Source organism: Oncorhynchus nerka, linkage group LG11, assembly GCF_034236695.1.
Source record: "Oncorhynchus nerka isolate Pitt River linkage group LG11, Oner_Uvic_2.0, whole genome shotgun sequence".
NCBI lineage: Eukaryota > Metazoa > Chordata > Actinopteri > Salmoniformes > Salmonidae > Oncorhynchus > Oncorhynchus nerka.
Genome location: NC_088406.1, coordinates 56,631,344 through 56,651,454, shown reverse-complemented (window position 1 = coordinate 56,651,454; position 20,111 = coordinate 56,631,344). Strand labels below are relative to the sequence as shown.

Here is a 20,111-nt window from a genome sequence, read left to right as displayed (position 1 = left end):
AGAAGGGGGAGAGGGATTAAAAGTGAAGGAGAGAGACTGTTACTGAGGAAATAATGTAGTTAAAGAGACTTTGTTCAACAGGAATCTGTGTGTGTGTAGTCTCACCTGGTGGCTACAGAGTACTTTGTGCTGAAAAACAGACATGAGGACAAACAATAGAAGATAATACCATTATTAGACTTTTACATGACCAGATAATTGTGAATTACTAAAGTATAATATCCCGTATAACAAATCATGTGTAGCATGTGACAATATCAGGATCAAATCAAGGACAGCGTCACAAATTGAATACATAAATACCACTTGAAGCTTGATGATTACTTGACCATTTGAATCAGCTATGTAGGCAAAAACAAAATGTGCACCTCTTTGAGTCCCCAGGACCAGGGCTGAGAACCGCTGCTCTTCATTGGGACCTCATCTGCAGACAGGCTTTCACAGCTCTCTGTATCTGATGACAGAAAAGCAAGAAATAGACTTCATTATACTCAAATTAGACAGCACTGAATATGATGTTCTCCGTCCTCACTTCTAAGGACTGGAGCTACACAAAAGTACTTGCTCTATCCAGAAAAGCCTACTCTCACTTAAGACAACTGGGCCTGCTATCCTTTCACACTCCTCCGTGGCTGTTAGCTAGCTACCTACACATGTATTTTACAGTGTTAAATATATCAACATAGCTATCTAATATGAAGTTAAGTAACTGGTCAAATGTAATTAACTTAGCTAGCTATCTATACAGTATGTAAACTAGCTAGATACGTTAGCAGCTCATTTGAGTTAAAATGCACTGTAGCAAGTTGCTGTAGCTAATAATACATCGTATTTTTACATTTTGTTGAAATGTATTTACTTACTTGAATAGGTTCTCCCAGCCATGTGGACGATTGAAAACAGGGCAGCAAAGTTTGTTTGCCACCAGAGTGGTTTAGAGCACATTACTATTTGCTTGTGAATAACCAGACCTTCAAACAAACTTGCTTTGCTGAATTCTTGATGCACAACGAATAGGCTGCCATATCCACAAGCGAGACACTCAGGCGGAGCACGACATTTTGAAGAGGGCGAGGAACGAGATGGGCGTAAAAATCCAGGCTATTTAACAAGTGGAAAAAGGAAAAAGTATTACTATTATTAACCCTGCATTTTAATAAATAAAAGCCTCTCAGATATTCTGTGTTTCGACAGCTGGAGACATTTTGTTTTTCACAAGTGTACTGTAGCAGGCTGTGTATTCTGCAAACGTTTCTAGGGTGGGCTATTAGCTGAACAATTCAACGTTTACTAAAGAATTGTCTAATAGCTGAGCTAGGAGTGAAAAAAAAACTCCCCAACTAACAACAAATAATTTGTTTAGACCTTTCTAAGGCGCTGCATCTCAGTCGAATACAGTCTGTATCACATCCGACCATTGGGCGGCGCACAATTTGCCCAGCGTCATCGGGATTTGGCCGGGGTAGGCCGTCATTGTAAATAAGAATTTGTTTTTTTTAAACAAAATAATCGCAACAATATCGTTATAAATAGCCTTCTGTATGTAGCCTTATGTGGACGTCTATTTCAGCACCGCTGCTCTGAGACAAGCATGGAGAAACTAAAATGTTCAATTATATTCCATTAAATTCTTAAGATTATTGTGTTGATTGAATATAAGCAAATTATGTCTGCTAAATAATCAAGTCAGGTTTCTGCAGAAATAAATCATTCAAAACAACAAACTGTCTTTATTTAAAAATTAGTGAGAATGTCTCACCCCATGTTCAAGAATGGCCTTTTTCTCTCTCACTCCAGACTAAATGAAAACGAAATCTCCAAAATATCATTACTTTTTAAACAAAGCCATTATTATTATTAATTCATTTCCAATTATATAAAAGCCCCTTAGATATTCTCAGGTATTCTCACATAATCCTAATGGAAAATGGCCCTTAGATATGAATTTAGAATAATTATTGGCAGAGAGTGATGTCATTGAAAAAAATATTTGTAGATATACTGTAGGCCTACGAATTTTTGCACCAACTTTGAGAGAAACTTTTTGTGCATATGGAACAGTGTTTTATTTCAGCTCATGAAACATGGGACCAACACTTTACTGTTGCATTTATATTTTAAAAATTGAAAAAAAATTGAAAATAATAAATATCCGAACAAGCAAGGTCAGAGTCTGGAATATAAATATATTGTGTGTGTATTGCTAGAAATTACTGCACTGTTGGACCTATAACATACAAGCATTTCGCTGCATCTGCGATATCTGTGTACGCAACCAATACACTTTGTGATTTGATTGAACTGCTTCAATGTACTTTGAAGATGGCCAATGTGCTGAGTTGTGTGTGTGTGTGTGTGTCCTATCCTAGCACAGTAAGGATGTGGTTGAGATTTTACTGTCCGTGTTTTGTATACTTATATAAGTCAATGGTGTGTACTGTAAAGTGAGAGTCCGTGTCATTACACATTGTGTCAGTTGTCTGGGTCAGTGGTGTCATGACGTTGGCCTCTTTGGGTATAGCAAGCCCCATCCCCCTCTCCCTGCCTCCCCCTTGCCTCCTTCAACTAGGTTGCTGTGGTCAGAGAGACGTCGTAAATTCCTGAGGATCTCCTCATGGACACACAGTATAGAGAGAGTAGATTTTCATGGAGAACAAAGGAATTCCTTCCACCTCACAGAACTTGAGGTATGAACAAATTTCATGTTCCGGAGAAAGTATAAAAGATCGGTGAAGAATCCAGCTACGAACTGGTCTGTTTGTCACAACTTGGGGAAGCTCATGGGAGACGGTGTGGCCACATTACCATAACACTGTTTATATAATAGCCTCAGATATGAGGTTTTACATCTAATTGTTGTATAAGATGAATGAGTGAGTATGATACTGTTTGTATAATTGTGTAATATGATTTTGGACTGTTTAATGAAGAAAAATACAATTCCCTTTTGATTTGAACTAAATCAGAGGACCGCCCCTGGGCCCAGTTTGGGTCAGACATCCTGGGACGGCCCTTTTCGGCCCTTACGAATAAAACCCCCACTCGGGTTTTCGATCAGCAGACCGAGCTTACCTCAATTACGAGATGGCTAAAGGTTGCAGACCATGTTCTTCTCCATTAGGAGGGACAAAGGTTGTAGACCATTGCTGAATCTTTTAACCATACCACGTGGTTAAACTCTTAGACTATCGATACCGACAGAATAAGAACAAGTCTTTGATATTAATTACTAGTCTGCAGCTAGGAATTCGGTATCATTGAACGCTAAGAACGACAACCGCCGAAACATCCATTCTATAATGAAACGAATGAATGTCACTCTGAACTATTCCCTCTAACCACAACCGAGAGAGAGAGGGAGAGAGATAGACAATTCTACAAAAGAAACAAACTTTTCACCAGCGATCAAGACGACACACTGAGCGTAAATATATATTGATTGCAATTGTTCCCGAATGAGTGAGCGTTCATGTATCAAGGATTAGCATTTCAATTGTTATAATTATCACTCTGTAGTGACTTCTTAGTCGACCCCTGAAGACATAGTTTTTATCAAAGATTCTCTGTAATTAGTATTACACGATCAACTGATTAATCACGTAACTAATTAACTAGGAAGTCGGGGCACCAAGGAAAAATATTCCGATTACAAAGTTATCATTTCCTAAAATAAATGTTCAGATATTTTATCTGATCAATTAATCTTCGAATTAATGAATTATTTACTTTACCTCACGTTAGTCTCATTCCAAACGTCGTAAATTGTTGGTTATCTGCACGAACCCAGTCTTCACTATGAGTCATCCATACATCAATTGTCTTAAATCATTTATTTATTACTAACTAAGTAATTCACAGAAATGCATAAACAAACAGTAAATATGGTTACATGAAATGATAGTTGAATGTGCCCTAGTGGGCTAAACCGGCATGGCGGCTCGCCTTTTGTCTAACGAGCCGCCATGCCGGTTTAGCCCACTAGGGCACATTCTCCTATCATTTTTCCTTGGTGCCCCGACTTCCTAGTTAATTAGTTACGTGATTAATCAGTTGATCGCGTAATACTAATTACAGAGAATCTTTGATAAAAACTATGTCTTCAGTTTAATGATAGTAAAGACACGACAGTGGTGTGTGTGTGCATTCACATGAGTGTGCTGGTGTGTGTGTGTGCATTAAATGTTATTGGTCGCATACACATATTTAGCAGACATTATTCATTCCCTTGCATGCATGCGTGTGCCAGTCTGTTTGTCCGTGTCCGTGCACATGAGTGTATGTGGTTGGGGACAGGGGAAGTGCTCACACATTGGCCATTGAGCGGTGATCTCATTGTTCCGGAATGATTATCCCTGGGCCTAAGGGGAGGGGTCTTGTCAGGACAGGTTCTGAATGAAGATTTTCACGTGTCGTAGTCCATCGCTATCCTCTCTGCTTTGAAAACAGTCTGACAGACAGCAAGACGGATGGACAGACATACACTGTTGGAACGAGGCCTACTGCCTCCTGTGCCAAATGGTCGTACTCACACACACACACATGCACACTCTTGTACATGCACACTCATGCTCTTTCTTTCAAATGCATGCAGGCATGTATACACACACATCATGAGAGTCAATAAAGAACATGTAGGTAGAAGGGGTTATGGTGATGTTTTTGTACACAATAGCTACGATGCATTCGAAAAGTATTCAGACCCCTTGTCTTTTTCCACATATTATGTCAGTCTTATTTTAAAATTTATTAAATATTGTTTCTCTCATCAATCTACACACAATACCTCAATGGCCAAGCAAAATCGGGTTTTTAGAAATTTTAGCAAATTTATAGAATGAAAAAATAAAAGTATTCAGACCCTTTACTCAGTACTTTGTTGAAGCACCTTTGTTTGCGATTACATCCTCAAAACGTCTTGGGTATGACGCTACAAGCTTGGCACACCTGTATTTGGGGAGTTTCTCCTCTTATTCTGTGCAGATCCTCTCAAGTTCTGTCAGATTAGTTGGGACGTGTCTGCTATTTTCAGGTCTCTCCAGAGATGTTCGATCAGGTTCAAGTCAGGGCTCTGGCTGGGCCACTCAAGGACCTTCAGAGACTTGTCCCAAAGCCACTCCTGCGTTGTCTTGAGTGTGTGCTTTGGGTCATTGTCCTGTTTGGAAGGTGAATCTTCGCCCCAGTCTGAGGTCCTGACCGCACTGGAGCAGGATTTCATCAAGGATCTCTTTCTGCACTTTGCTCTTTTCATCTTTCCCTCGATCCTGACTAGTCTCCCAGTCCCTGCCGCCAAAAAATATCCCCACATCATGATGCTGCCAACACCATGTTTCACCGTAGGGATGGGGTCAGGTTTCCTCCAGACATTACGCTTGGCATTCTGGCCAAAGTGTTCAATCTTGGTTTCATCAGACCAGAGAATCTTGTTTCTCATGGTCTGAGAGTCTTTTAGGTGCATTTTGGCAAACTCCAAGCAGGCTGTCATGTGCTTTTCAAATCAAATCAAATTGTATTTGTCACATACACATGGTTAGCAGATGTTAATGCGAGTGTAGTGAAATGCTTGTGCTTCTAGTTCCGACAATGCAGTAATAACCAATGAGTAATCTAACTAACAATTCCCAAACTACTACCTTATACACACAAGTGTAAAGGGATAAAGAATATGTACATAAAGATATATGAATGAGTGATGGTACAGAGCGGCATAGGCAAGATGCAGTAGATGGTATCGAGTACAGTATATATATATGAGATGAGTATGTAAACAAAGTGGCATAGTTTAAAGTGGCTAGTGATACATGTATTACATAAAGATGCAGTAGATGATATAGAGTACAGTATATACGTATACATATGAGATGAATAATCTAGGGTATGTAAACATTATATTAAGTAGCATTGTTTAAAGTGGCTAGTGATATATTTTACATCAATTCCCATCAATTCCCATTATTAAAGTGGCTGGAGTTGAGTCAGTGTGTTGGCAGCAGCCACTCAATATTAGTGGTGGTTGTTTAACAGTCTGATGGCCTTGAGATAGAAGTTGTTTTTCAGTCTCTCGGTCCCAGCTTTGATGCACCTGTACTGACCTCGCCTTCTGGATGATAGCGGGGTGAACAGGCAGTGGCTCGGTTGGTTGTTGTCCTTGATGATCTTTATGGCCTTCCTGTGACATCGGGTGGTGTAGGTGTCCTGGAGGGCAGGTAGTTTGCCCCCGGTGATGCATTGTGTAGACCTCACTACCCTCTGGAGAGCCTTACGGTTGTGGGCGGAGCAGTTGCCGTACCAGGCGGTGATACAGACAGGATGCTCTCGATTGTGCATCTGTAGAAGTTTGTGAGTGCTTTTGGTGACAAGCCGAATTTCTTCAGCCTCCTGAGGTTGAAGAGGCGCTGCTGCGCCTTCTTCACGATGCTGTCTGTGTGGGTGGACCAATTCAGTTTGTCTGTGATGTGTACGCCGAGGAACTTAAAACTTACTACCCTCTCCACTACTGTTCCATCGATGTGGATAGGGGGGTGTTCCCTCTGCTGTTTCCTGAAGTCCACAATCATCTCCTTAGTTTTGTTGATGTTGAGTGTGAGGTTATTTTCCTGACACCACACTCTGAGGGCCCTCACCTCCTCCCTGTAGGCCGTCTCGTCGTTGTTGGTCATCAAGCCTACCACTGTTGTGTCATCCGCAAATTTGATGATTGAGTTGGAGGCGTGCGTTGCCACGCAGTCGTGGGTGAACAGGGAGTACAGGAGAGGGCTCAGAACGCACCCTTGTGGGGCCCCAGTGTTGAGGATCAGCGGGGCGGAGATGTTGTTACCTACCCTCACCACCTGGGGGCGGCCCGTCAGGAAGTCCAGTACCCAGTTGCACAAGGCGGGGTCGAGACCCAGGGTCTCGAACTTGATGACGAGTTTGGAGGGTACTATGGTGTTAAATGCTGGGTACTATGGTGTTAAATGCTGAGCTGTAGTCGATGAACAGCATTCTCACATAGGTTTTCCTTTTTACTGAGGAGTGGCTTCCTTCTGGCCACTCTACCATAAAGGCCTGATTGGTGGAGTGCTGCAGAGTTGGAAGAACCTTCCAGAAGGACAACCATCTTCACAGAGGAACTCTGGAGCTCAGTCAGGGTGACCATCAGGTTCTTGTTCACCTCCCTGACCAAGGCCCTTCTCCCCGTTTGGCCGGGCGGCCAGCTCTAGGAAGAGTCTTGGTGGTTCCAAACTTCTTCCATTTAAGAATGATGGAGGCCACTGTGTTCTTGGGGACCTTCAATGCTGCAGAAATGTTTTGGTACCCTTCCCCAGATCTGTGCCTCGACACAATTCTACGGACAATTCCTTTGACCACATGGCCTGTTTTTTGCTCTGACATGCACTGTCAACTTTTATATAGACAGGTGTGACATGTCCAGTCAATTGAAATTACCACAGGTGGACTCCATATGCACATCTCAAGGATGATCAATGGAAACAGGATATACCTGAGCTCAATTTAGAGATGTCTCAATGTCTCATAGTCGAAGGGTCTGAATACTTATGTGAATAAGGTATTTCTGTATTTTTTTTTTATTTTTTATAAATGAACAAAAATGTCTAAAATATATTTAATAAATTTTAGAATAAGGCTATAACTATCAAAATGTGGAAAAATCAAGGGGTCTAAATACTTTGAACAACGAACACAAGATGATACAAAAAGCTATGCAAACACAACTTACTAATATATATATATATATATATATATATATTGTTTAAACATTTTCATCAGTACATAATTTTGTTTAACCTTTACTTTGACAGGGAAGTGAAACGCATAGAGATACAAAATAATGGGGGAAAAGTGAGTGCATATGTGGCGTGCTAATACACTGTGGTCATATGCTGCTGTTGTGGTGCGATATGGTAATGCAACTGAACTTTCACACACTGGAAACCAAACGGAAGAAAACGGGGAGGGACTAACGTCAACTTGTCCAATAAGAAACGGTCGTTTTCGTTACAAAAGGTTTATTATGATCTGTACAGTGTGCACCAAACGAATCTGTTATGATCACTTGGTCTATTCACCTGACATTTCATGAAAAGTTTACCGTGTATGATTAAGTGTAGGTAAACCCCAATATCCCTTAATCGTCTTTATAATAAGTGTTTTGTCGGCCAGAAGACAGAGAGACCAACAATACCAGCAATATATTCAAATACTGTCTGCGCGGTACCAGGAAGTAAGTTACAATTTTGGGGCAAAATCAACCAGCTATAAACCTAAACGTTATGTGTCTGTCATTTGAGATTGAATATCAAGGTCTGTTTTTTGTTGGCTCCAGTATGAAAGCTAGCGAACTATATTCTTTACATTTTGACATTTGTTTTGTGTTTATTGCTCTGCTTTCTGACAGTTTTAAGGCCTAATCTTAGCCTAGGAAGCCGATAGTGCAGATCTAGACCCCATCGTCTAAACTCGATGTGCATTCCAGGTAATAAATAGACTCATGTCCCCAGTGGACCGGCTCCTACATAAAGCATCCCCCATTCAGGCTGCAAAGGCATCGTTTTCCTCCTTAAACATGCACGTTGCAGAAATCGCGCTGCCATTTCCTGGTTGCTAAAATTCAAATAGTTTACATTTACTATATTTGCTTGTTTTGTCACATACTGAAATTAGTCAGAATCCTTGTGCCGTGTAAACCGCTGTGAAATATATTTAACCAAAACTATTGTATTTGAAGCTGGTGTACCAACCCGAAAGTAAGACGCAAAAAATAAACCTAAAAACGGAAGCATAAAAATAGCCCACATACAGTAGTAGGAAAATGTATGCACTCACTACTGTAAGTCGTTCTGGATAAGAGATTCTGCTAAATGTAAAATACAACAGGACTATCGTTTCTTAGACTTTGTTTCAATAAGATTGGCAAATCTATAACATGTGAATGTTGTCAGGTCAACCAAAAAGTTACATATTATAGCTTTAGTGGAGAAGGTGGGAAAATATTCCTCTCACTTTCAGATGTTGTGTAACTATCATTCCTAGGCATTACCAACTCTAGCATCATGGTACAAATTGTGATTTACAAAGAATGTACGCATATTTTACTCATTTTTTTTCTTTCTGCCTTCTCACCATTAAAGTTAAGGAGGAATTGCTACTTTTGCTGAGGAGTATTTTTGTAATAATGTATTCTTTTTTTTTTTCTCAATCTGATTTGGTGGGCCTGGCAGTATTTAGTTTGCATTTATAACCTGCCCATTCCAGTCCCTCTTAACCTAATATGTTCCACCCAGAGGTGAGAAGTCTATATGCCAAGTACAGACGATATAGTGTGTTCCCTACAGGTTACAGAAAGAGCAGCACTGAGCTATCTGTTCAGATACCTACCTACCTACAGGTTATAGAAAATGTGCTCTTTGAGTATTTTGTAGAGTAGGTTTCCTCAAGGAGAAATCCCACATTGCTATATCAAAGGTAATCAAACAATTGCACTATTGTAAATACTACAGTAATGTATACAAAAATACTAGTCTGCAGAAACACTACAGCAATACAACTGTATACTACAGACTGCAGGGAACTACAGTAACTACTATAGTATATAATAAAAACATTTACTACAGTATTTATACTACAGTAAACTATAAATACCACAGTATGCTACAGTCATGTCCGCAATACTACAGTATTCACTGTAGTGTTTTTGCAGACTTTGGTCCTGTTAATACTACAGTAAAGTCCCCTCAAAAACCGACAGTGAATATTATAGTATTTATACCATCGACAGGTTGGTTGTTTAGCAACAAAACAGACGCATGTGCAACTATGGGGCAAAACAGACTGAGTTGTCTTACATGTAAACTATATTTCATCTCCAATGTTTATTGAAAACATAAATACATTTGCACAATGAACAGTTGTTTTTTCTCAAATACATCGTTGCAGTTTTTGGTTAGCTAGTGAATTTTTACATATTAGAATAGACATGACATTAGTCAAAACACATCAAAACAAGACATGGTACAATACATGACTAAAAGTATGTGGACACCTGCTTGTCGAACATTCCAAAATCATGGGCATTAATATGGAGTTGCCCCCCTTTGCTGCTATAACAGCTTCAACTCTACTGGGAAGGCTTTCCACTAGATGTTGGAACATTGCTGCGGGGACTGGCTTCCATTCAGTCACAAGAGCATTAATGAGGTCGGGCACTGATGTTTGGCGATTAGGCATGGCTTGCAGTTGGTGTTCCAATTCATCCCAAAGATGTTGGATGGGGTTGAGGTCAGGGCTCTGTGCAGGCCAGTCAAGTTCTCCCACACCGATCACGACAAACCATTTCTGTACGGACCTCACTTTGTCCACAGGGGCATTGTTATACTGAAACAGGAAAGGGCCTTCCCCAAACTGTTGCCACAAAGTTGGAAGCGCAGTATCGCCTAGAATGTAGCGTTAAGATTTCCCTTGAAGGGGCCTAGCCCGAACCATGAAATACAGCCATAGACCATTGTTCCTGCTCCACCAAACTTTACAGTTGCCACTGCATTCAGGCAGGTAGTGTTCTCCTGGTATCCGCCAAACCCAGATTTGTCCGTCGGACTGCCAGACGGTGAACCGTGATTCATCACTCTAGAGAACATGTTTCCACTGCTCCAGAGTTCAATTGTGGCGAGCTTAACACCACTCCAGCCGAGCCGATGCTTAGCATTGTGCATGGTGAGCTTAGGCTTGTGTGCGGCTGCTCGGCCATGGAAACCCATTTCATGAAACTCCCGACAAACAGTTCTTGTGCTTTTGCATCCAGAGGCAGTTTGGAACTCTGTAGTGAGTGTTGCAACCGAGGACAGACAATTTTCACACGCTAAGCGCTTCAGTGCTCGGCGGTCCCATTCTGTGAGCATGTGTGGTCTACCACTTTGAGGCTGAGCCGTTGTTCCTCCTAGACAAAATTTGACAGAACTGACTTGTAAAGGTGGCATCCTATAACAGTGCCACATTAAAAGTCATTCAGTAAGGCCATTCTACTGCCAATGTTTGTCTATGGAGATTGCATGGCTGTGTGCTCGATTTTTGTACACCTGTCAGCAACGGGTGTAGCTGAAATAGCCGAATCCACTAATTTGAAGGGGTGTCTACATACTTTTGTGTATATATTGTGTATCAATAACAAGATAGTTTTATCTGAAAGGAGTCCCTTACGATTCCCCAGATGGCAGCTTTCTTGTCATTGTTTCCACCCAGAATCACAACAATTACAGACTTTTGTCCCGTTGAAGCATGCACATTTATTCCGTGATGTCAGCTAACCCATCTATAATATATATTTTTTATGTGGGTGCCCTTGTCTTGCTCTCTGTGTGTGGGTGTTTGTGGTATTGTCTGTGTGTGTGGAAACTGGGGGTGTTTAAAAATCCCCATAAGAATGCAAAAAATGACACATCTCTGTTTCAAAGGACAAAGAAAGTTGTATGATTTTGTATTTAATTGTACATGTTTGTGTGTCACTCCAGGCTGAGCTACCGCGGTTGAGTGAGGAGGATGAGTTACCGACAGAGGGGGGGAGGTCAGCTGGGTCTGATCCTCCTGGCCTCCCAGCTCTTCCATGTGGGGGTGGAGAACATTCCCCCTGTGACGCTGGCTGTATTGGGCCTTAACGTCTACCTCTTTCTGGTACCCAGCTTACCCCTCCTCCAGGCCTGCATCAGCGTCCAGCAGGCCTACTGGCGTGGTGACTGGCGCCGCCTCGTGCTGTCGCCGCTGCACCACCTAGACGACTGGCACCTGTACTTCAACATGGCATCCTTCCTGTGGAAGGGCGTCAAGTTGGAGCCCCGGCTTGGCAGCAGCTTCTACGCCTGGCTTCTGACTGTTTTCTCCCTGCTGACGGGCGTGATTTATCTGCTGCTGGAAATGGTGCTCTCGGAGATCACCCAGGACCCCTCTTACAGCTTAGAGTGTGCAGTCGGCTTCTCAGGTACTAGCTACAGTGTCAGTGTGTTTGCTGTTATGCTGCTGCGGAAGGTTTCTATCTATCCTCACAATAGTTTGGGTCATGGTAGTTTTTTTTTTACCAGGAAAACCCCCAGGTCCTAGTTATAAGCCTAAACATGAATGGGCCTTTGTTGGTCAGTAAAAAGGTCCACTCTGTTTTTCAACTCTGAATTTGCTTCCTGAATTGAAAACTGAATTGACCTCAATCATGCTGTGCTGTGAGTGGCATGGTGAGACTGAACTGTCTGTCCTGTGTTGTAGGAGTGCTTTTCGCCCTGAAAGTGCTGAGTAACCACTACCACCCGGGAGGTGTCTCCTACGTGATGGGCGTCCCAGTGGCCAATCGCTACGCCAGCTGGGTTGAGCTGGTGCTGATTCATGTAACGTCACCGGGGTGAGTTATTCTTTGTTGCAGGAGTAGTCAGATGCACAGTAAACACATGTTCTACACCTACAGACTTTTCCCCCAGCCCAGGTGTCACAAGTTTCCAATAAGAAATGCACATTTTAGTTAGATATTTTTATACTGTTGTGTGCCCGAATGAACATGACCCAAGGTTCATCGTAAGTTCACTAGACAGTCTCTTATCATCCACAATGTGTTAAATAGTTCTAAATGAAAGCTTACAGACATAACTAGGTTTGATAATAGGGGAGATTGGGGTAAGTTGAGCCTCCCTTGTTTCTAGAAAACTATACACAAAATGTGTAGTTTGACCAAATATTTACGAAGAGGTCATCGTTTCATGGAGTCTGTGAAGGAAGAAGTCACATGGAGAAAGTGATAAGCAAGTTAGGTCCAACAAATGTATTGTGTTAGAGGTTTCAGGATTCTTGTATATAACCCAAAGTACATAATTTAAAGACTGTTCTACACATCAGCTGGGGTCTCAAAAAGCTTCAATATGAGGTCTTAAACCTAGCATGAAAGTGCATCTGTGTAGCTGTGTGAGCTAATATAGTCAAAATGTTTGCCATGGGGCAAGTTGTGCCAATGGCAAGTTAATATTTTTTTCTTACCAGGCTTATCGCTGGAAATTGAGAACAACAATCCCTGTTAAGACTGTGTTAAAAGATGCTTAAAATGATTAAAATACCAAAAAGTGATTGTGTTGAATTGTGTTTGGAAAATAAAGATGGTTTTAAAAAGGTATTGGCAATATTTCATTCAGTGCAGAAATGTGTAGGCTGCATAATTTACCTTGTCCCGCTGCTCAACTTACTCCATACCTGGTAAATTGAGAACACTTGTTTTGAACAAGTTAAGTAATGTTTACATTAATTCAGATTATTTCTAGGGAATCCACATCATCTTGAAATACAGTGCATTTGGAAAGTATTCAGACCCCTTGACTTTTACCACATTTTGTTACATTACAGCCTTATTCTAAAATTGAGAAAAATCGTTATTTCCCCATTCATCGATCTACACACTATACCCCATAATGACAAATCAAAAACAGGTTTTTAGACATTTTTGGAAATAAAAACAAAAAAAATGACCGGAAAAATTACATTACATAAGTATTCAGACCCTTTACTCAGTTGAAGCACCTTTGGTAGTGATTACAGTCTTGAGTCTTTTTGGATATAATGCTACAAGCTGGGCACAATTGTATTTGGGGAGTTTCTCCCTTGTATTTGGGAGTTTTTCCCATTCTTCTCTGTAGACCCTCTCAAGCTCTGTCAGATTGGATGGGGAGCGTCGCTGCACAGCTATTTTCAGGTCCCTCCAGAGATGTTCAATCGGGTTCAAGTATGGGCTCTGGCTGAGCCACTCAAGGACATTCAGAGACTTGTCCCAAAGCCACACCTGTGTTCTCTTGGCTGTGTGCTTAGGATTGTTGTCCTGTTGGAAGGTGAACCTTCGCCCCAGTCTGAGGTCCTGAGCGTTCTGGAGCAGGTTTTCATCAAGAATCTCTCTGTACTTTGCTCCATTCATCTTTCCCTCGATCCTGACTAGTCTACCAGTCTCTCCCGCTGAAAAACATCCCCACAGCATGATGCTGCTGCCACCGTAGGGATGGTGCCAGGTTTCTTCCAGACGTGTTGCTTGACATTCAGGCCAAAGAGTTCAAGCTTGGTTTCATCAGACCAGAGAATCTTGTTTCTCATGGTATGAGAGTCATTTAATTACGGAGTCGTGTGCGTTGTAGCCAGGCGGTAACTCATAACACGCTTCTCTGTGCAGGACCTCCTTTGTGGGACACCTGGCAGGCATCCTGGTGGGGCTTCTCTACACCGCTGGTCCTTTGAAGATCATCATGAGAACAATTGCAGGTTTGTGTGTGTCGTGGGCAATGTTTTCCTCACTAAAACATGCGCAACAAGCTAAAAAACCTGTGCAATGACGAATTTGGTATTTTGGTCTCACCCGCATTTGTGTCTGCATGGATCCTGTAAAACTTTGGACCTCTGTAGGTGGAGCATAAAACGGGAGTGTCAAGCTGAGGTGTGGAGGAGAGTATGCTTATTAGCATTTCCACAAAGTATATACTACTTTTCATGACTTTATCAAGAGGCTTCGAGACTAGAATAAAATGGGGACAAATGTGACCTACCAGCACATTTTGGTCTTATGTTGCAAAATTTGAAATGGTATTTTTTTACAATGAATAAAAGTAGAGAGAGCTAGAAAATGTTATATCATACACTACAGTTGAGGAACAGTGGGAAAGTAATTCTGCTTGGAAAGTTTATAAATGTACCGGAGAGCTCTTTGTCCACACCCATTCAGCATCGTTCACACCCTCTTAAGCCTTAGCCCCACCCATCTCTTTACGGATACACATGTGAGGCCATGTGCTAAAGACTAAAGGCTTGTTTATACTACATCTATCAATATGTCTGTATAAGTGTGTCATTCATTATTACAGGAAAATAAACTCACAACAAGATCATTATTGGGCTCCTGAGGAGCGCAGCAGTCTAAGGCACTGCATCTCAGTGCAAGAGGTGTCACTACAGTCCCTGGTTCGAATCCAGGTTGTATCACATCCGGCTGTGATTGAGAGTCCCATAGGGCGGCGCACAATTGGCCCAGCGTCGTCTGGGTTTGGCTGTCATTGTAATTACGAATTTGTTCTTAACTGACTTGCCGAGTTAAATAAAAATATTTACAAGTTAATGGTGAGCTAATAACACTAAATAGATTACGGTTGTGAGTAAAGAATTAATAGCAGGATATTCTACCGGATAATTTTGGAACTTGGACACTAGCTAACAGTATGCTTTAACTTGCAATTAAAACGACATTCTGACAAACATTGAAACATATAAATACTTACTCGTATACATGGATGAACACTTCTCCCTCTCTGTCACGGATGCCATCGTTGCCCTTAGTTTTAAGATGTAATCCGGAGACAGTTGTTTTATACAACAGCCTTCTGTGTTCTCTTTTTGACTCACTGTATTTGCAATCCTACTCTGCTTCCACCGGGCATTCCAATGATTTCAAAACTCGGTCCTCCAGAAAGTGGAGAGCTGTCTTTAAAAAAAATCTGCGTTAGAAAGAATTACCTACACATATTGAGCAGCTCATTATAGACAGAAGCGGCTACATGGCAGACCAATCCGAACTCAGATCTCGCCATGTTCATCCCATCCATTATGTCAGCCAATCATGGCTAGCGGGAAGTTCCTGTCTTTTTCCGTGGCTAAACCAACTATGCTCGTAATTTTTTTGATTTATTTACAGATGGCATACAAGTTTGTTATTAAGGCACATGTTTCTGAAGGCATTTCTGCCCCCCAAAATGTCTAAAATGTTGATAAAATAAAAATTAAATGTTTACGGTCAAATGCCTCTCCTGTGAAGTAGTGACGCGCGACATATGCCTAGTTTTCTAAAACAACTCACAATTATCAGCGACACTCCATATGACTATGAATGAGGATGTTGTTGTTGCTTAAAGGCCAACTTTTATATTTACCTAAAATAGTCTATATGTTGTAATGTATTCTTGTCTTTTTAGCTTTCGCAAGTAAGAATAAATATGAACGTCAATATACTTGAATTTGAACATCAGATTGAAATAAACAGGTGTGTTCAACATTAACACATTTAAAGTAATTTTCAGACCTACATTAATCTATTGAGATGATTTATTCACATATTCTACTCATTTACCCAGTAGTTATTGCTGTTTAGGTATTTGGTAGACATTGGAATGCAGGTGTGCTTATACCTGTTCAGGTTACATGGAGGGGAACCCTATAGCATCTGCCTGAGGGGAGGAGCTGATACTCAGAGTGGAGTACATGGGAGTGGTCTGAAATAGTCTGGGCTTGCCTGATAATGGGCTGCAGGGACGAATGCTGCCTCACACCCATGACCTTCATGGCAGTTTGTGTCAAGCGGGCAATTTGAGATTTTAGTCAGACTGATTTCCAAATCAGACTATGATGCCATGTCTTAGGATACTCTCTAAAGCATTGTAACAGTGTTGCTTCTATGCCTCTCCTTTCCCCAACCTGAGCTCCAACCAGGGACCCTTGGAACATTGACAACTGTCACCCACAAAGCATTGTTACTCTTCACAGCTGCGGCCCTTACCAAGCAAGTTTCAGAGCGGGTGACGTCAACGCCATCTAACTAGCCATTTCACATTGGCTACAAAGCATGGTTGAAAAAGTCACCCTTAGTCTGTGTGTATGTTTTTCCGTGTAGATTTTTTTTGCCTTTCCAAACAACAGTGGTTTTTGTCCTTTAAACAAGACGACGTGTATGTGGTGTTGGTTCCAAGCTGCACTGTTTTTCATAGAAATTTCAGGTTAAATGCATTTTTAAACAAAACAAATCATGTTGTGTCCAACCACAGTATAACATTACATGATTAGACAAATTAAATGATCAGGTGTCTCCTCTCCCAACAGGATTTGTGATGAATGGATACCATGCCAGACAAAATCCATATTATAACTCTTCAGGTATGTAGCTACATATGTCTAATCATTTTTCACCTTGATTTATTGATGTCTCGCTTCCACAATGGGCAGAGTCTAGATTATTTTTGTTTGTGTCTGCAATATACACTGAACAAAAATATAAATGCAACATGTATGTCCCATGTTTAATGAGCGGAAATAAAAGATACCAGAACATTTTCATAAGCACAAAAAGTGTATTTCTCTCAGATCTTGTGTACAAATTTGTTTACATTCCTGTTAGTGAGCATTTCTCCTTTACCAAGATAATCCATCCACCTGACAGGTGTGGCATATCAAACCTCATGATCATTACACAGGTGCGCCTTGTGTTGGGGACAATAAAAGGCCAATCTAAAACCGCTGTCACATAAATCAAATCACATTTTAAGCAGAAGTTATTGCGGGTGTAGCGAAATGCTTGTAAAAATGTATGACACACAGCAAAAACAAAATACTGAAAAGTTGCTTAGGAGCTAGATGCAGAACTGCCATGTCTGTTGGCGCCATCTTGCACATCAACACAATGCCACAGATGTCTCAAGTTTTGAGATGCGTGCAATTGTCATGCTGACTGCAGGAATGTCCACCAGAGCTTTTGCCAGAGTGAATTTTCCATTACCACAATGAAAGTCATTTTAGAGAATTTGGACATACTTCCAACCGACCTCATAACCGCAGACTACATGTAATGGCATCGTGTGGGCGAGTGGTTTGCTGATGTCAACATTGTGAACAGAGTGCCCCATGGTGGAGGTGGGGTGATGGTATGGGCAGAAATAAGCTACGGACAACAAACACAATAGCATTTTATCCATGGCAATTTGAATGCAAAAAAATACACGGACGAGATCCTGATGCCCTTTTATTTTTATGGTATCTGTGACCAACTTTATTCCCAGTCATGTGAAATCCATCAATTATGGCCTAATTTATTTCAATTGACTGATTTCCTCATATGAACTGTTAACGCAGTAAAATCTATGAAATTGTTGCATGTTGCGTTTATATTTTTGTTCAGTGTAGTACCAAGCATACTTGCCAAGAGCCTGATATATTTGGTAATCCTAGTATGTGTGTGGGTGGGGGGGGGTTCTGTAGGATACAGTGGCAGTAGTGGAGGACACCGTGCGCACCCCCAGAATGTTCACCCTTACACTGGAGGTCTATCAGAGGATGAGCAGTACGAGGCAGCCATCAGAGCCAGTCTCAATGGCAGAGGTGAGACCACACAGACCTGGGTTCTGTTCATTAAGCAGTAGGCAACAAATGGAAGAAGTGTTTCTTATTTGACAAGGCCAGGTAGTCCCTGTCTACCTGGCCTTGTCGAATAAGAAACACATTTTCATTCACCGTTGCAAACCATAAAAAATTAAAAAATTCAGTTGCATACCCTAATCCGGATTCACAGAGGCCTTAAAATTTAACCTTTTGAGTCCCGCTGTCACACCCTTTTAAACATTGTGGTTTGAGCTACAAACTTCTGGGTTGGATTCGTCCATTTAATTAATCTATTTCTTCTGATACCATTAGTCTGTGTGAGTAATGGGGGCTGAGTTAGAGATGTTTGTGAGATAAGGGCGGATCATGAAGGAGTCCGGGGGGAGCGGTTCTTCTCACAAACGCCTGTAGAGTCCGAATGGTTTGTTATGCTCTGACGCTCAGCCACACAAGAGTTGTTAAATGGTTAGGGTTTCTTCTACATAGAAGATCATAGGAAATCCCCGGACATATTGTCGATAATACTGTAATAAGCTCACATAGTTGCTGTCAAAAACTCAACACAGTTGTCACTGACTAGTTGGATATTCATTTCTCATTGAGCAAACAATGTCTGTACTTACAGCATTCTTATAAATACTTTTTTTTTCAATCAGGTTTCTGCATGGTAGAACTTATTTTTTGATTGACATTTGCAATTGTTTATGTCAAGTGGGTTTGTGTTGTACTTGTTGTCCTGAAAATATGTTTATACACTTCAATGTGAGGCTAAATATGAGGAAAGAGCAAGTGGATTAATGAAAGTAGTTAATTTCAACTTGTTTTGATGTGGGAAGCCTGGGTACAGTGGATTGTGCTGGAAAATAGAGTTAATTGGAAGTGCTTAAATCAAAACAGATTCAAGACTTTTGAAGTCCTCCATTTAATCTAAATGTTGGGTCAAATAACTAATCTATAGGAGTGCCCAATCCAAGCCTACAGCCTCAGTCACAACACCTGCATGTGTCAATCATTATAATTGTTATGTCCCTTAGGGGGCTCCACTCAGAGAAGACCAACCTCGCATGGTTTCAACATTCCAGGAGAACTGACAGCAGAGGAGATCAGGAGGCGGCGGCTCCAGAGGATTGACCACTTTGACTGACCAAGCTGGACTATTGGTTCATTGGAGGATAAAAATATCTTTCCTCAAGGAATACTACACTGAAAAACTATAGTATTTTGTCCATCAGTCCACTGTTAAAGGTAGAATCAGTGAAATGTTGCACAAGCAGTACCTCAGATATTGCGATGAGCAAGATGCAAGATTTCGCTCTCACCCAGTCACACACAGTATCTGCGCATGTGCACGGGTTCGCTTAACGCTCTTACAAAGTGGTAGCCAAGGGACCAGAACAGGAGAAGTTTAGCCTCGCGCTCCAACTCTCATAGTTGTTGGGGTGCATTTTAATTTGCCATTTTATAATTAAAAAATATTTTAAATGAATATTTGAAAACTTATAAATATTATGCAGTGAAAACAGCCAAATGTATCCAAATCACATTTTAGTAACTACATTGATTTGACATGTTCACTTTGTAGTGTCAACTTTATTGAATGGGTGCCAATGACTTGTGCTATCGATCCCCCACGGTTGGCGTGCCATTGAGCTCTTACCGTATGTATTGGGCTACTATTGAATTATTTTCAACTATCAATTAAGATTTTTAGTCCTGTAGTATTTGAATGTAATAATAGGATGACCAAATATACTGTTTCTGTCTCTTGGCAAATATGAAACAGCAATTTTAGAGATCTGGGAACTAAGTCTTCTATTTTGATACATTTTGCTCTAGAGGGAATCTGAGAATGAACTCGTAATTTAACATGAGAGTAATATGATGTATTTCTTAAAATAATCTTGTTTGTTAAACAATGTATTTTTGGAACATTTATATTAAATATGTGCATTGTGTTAAACACTGCATTTCCCCCCTTA

The 20,111-nt window shown here is 41.0% G+C and overlaps 1 protein-coding gene and 1 long non-coding RNA gene across 4 annotated transcripts in view; one reads left to right on the top strand and one right to left on the bottom strand.

The window, feature by feature from the left end:
- The window catches only part of LOC115137192 (uncharacterized), a 9,455-nt gene extending 8,004 nt beyond the window's left edge, over positions 1-1,451 (bottom strand). Inside the window, exons 1-4 of one of the 2 annotated variants that reach the window (XR_010465114.1) lie at positions 1,366-1,451; positions 864-1,101; positions 369-454; positions 106-129 (exon numbers count right to left, since the gene is read on the bottom strand). This is a non-coding gene — a long non-coding RNA (uncharacterized LOC115137192). The other variant, XR_003864774.2, reaches the window with a different exon arrangement.
- Positions 1-20,111, top strand: part of rhbdd1 (rhomboid domain containing 1) — a 20,332-nt gene extending 221 nt beyond the window's left edge. The window contains exons 1-7 of one of the 2 annotated variants that reach the window (XM_029673338.2): positions 7,998-8,221; positions 11,502-11,965; positions 12,244-12,376; positions 14,174-14,262; positions 16,861-16,914; positions 18,013-18,132; positions 19,167-20,111. In XM_029673338.2, the coding sequence (XP_029529198.1) occupies positions 11,530-11,965; positions 12,244-12,376; positions 14,174-14,262; positions 16,861-16,914; positions 18,013-18,132; positions 19,167-19,276 (942 nt within the window). In that variant the 5' untranslated portion in view covers positions 7,998-8,221; positions 11,502-11,529 and the 3' untranslated portion in view covers positions 19,277-20,111. Of the gene's footprint in view, positions 1-7,997; positions 8,222-11,501; positions 11,966-12,243; positions 12,377-14,173; positions 14,263-16,860; positions 16,915-18,012; positions 18,133-19,166 lie in introns of those variants that run through there. The other variant, XM_029673339.2, reaches the window with a different exon arrangement.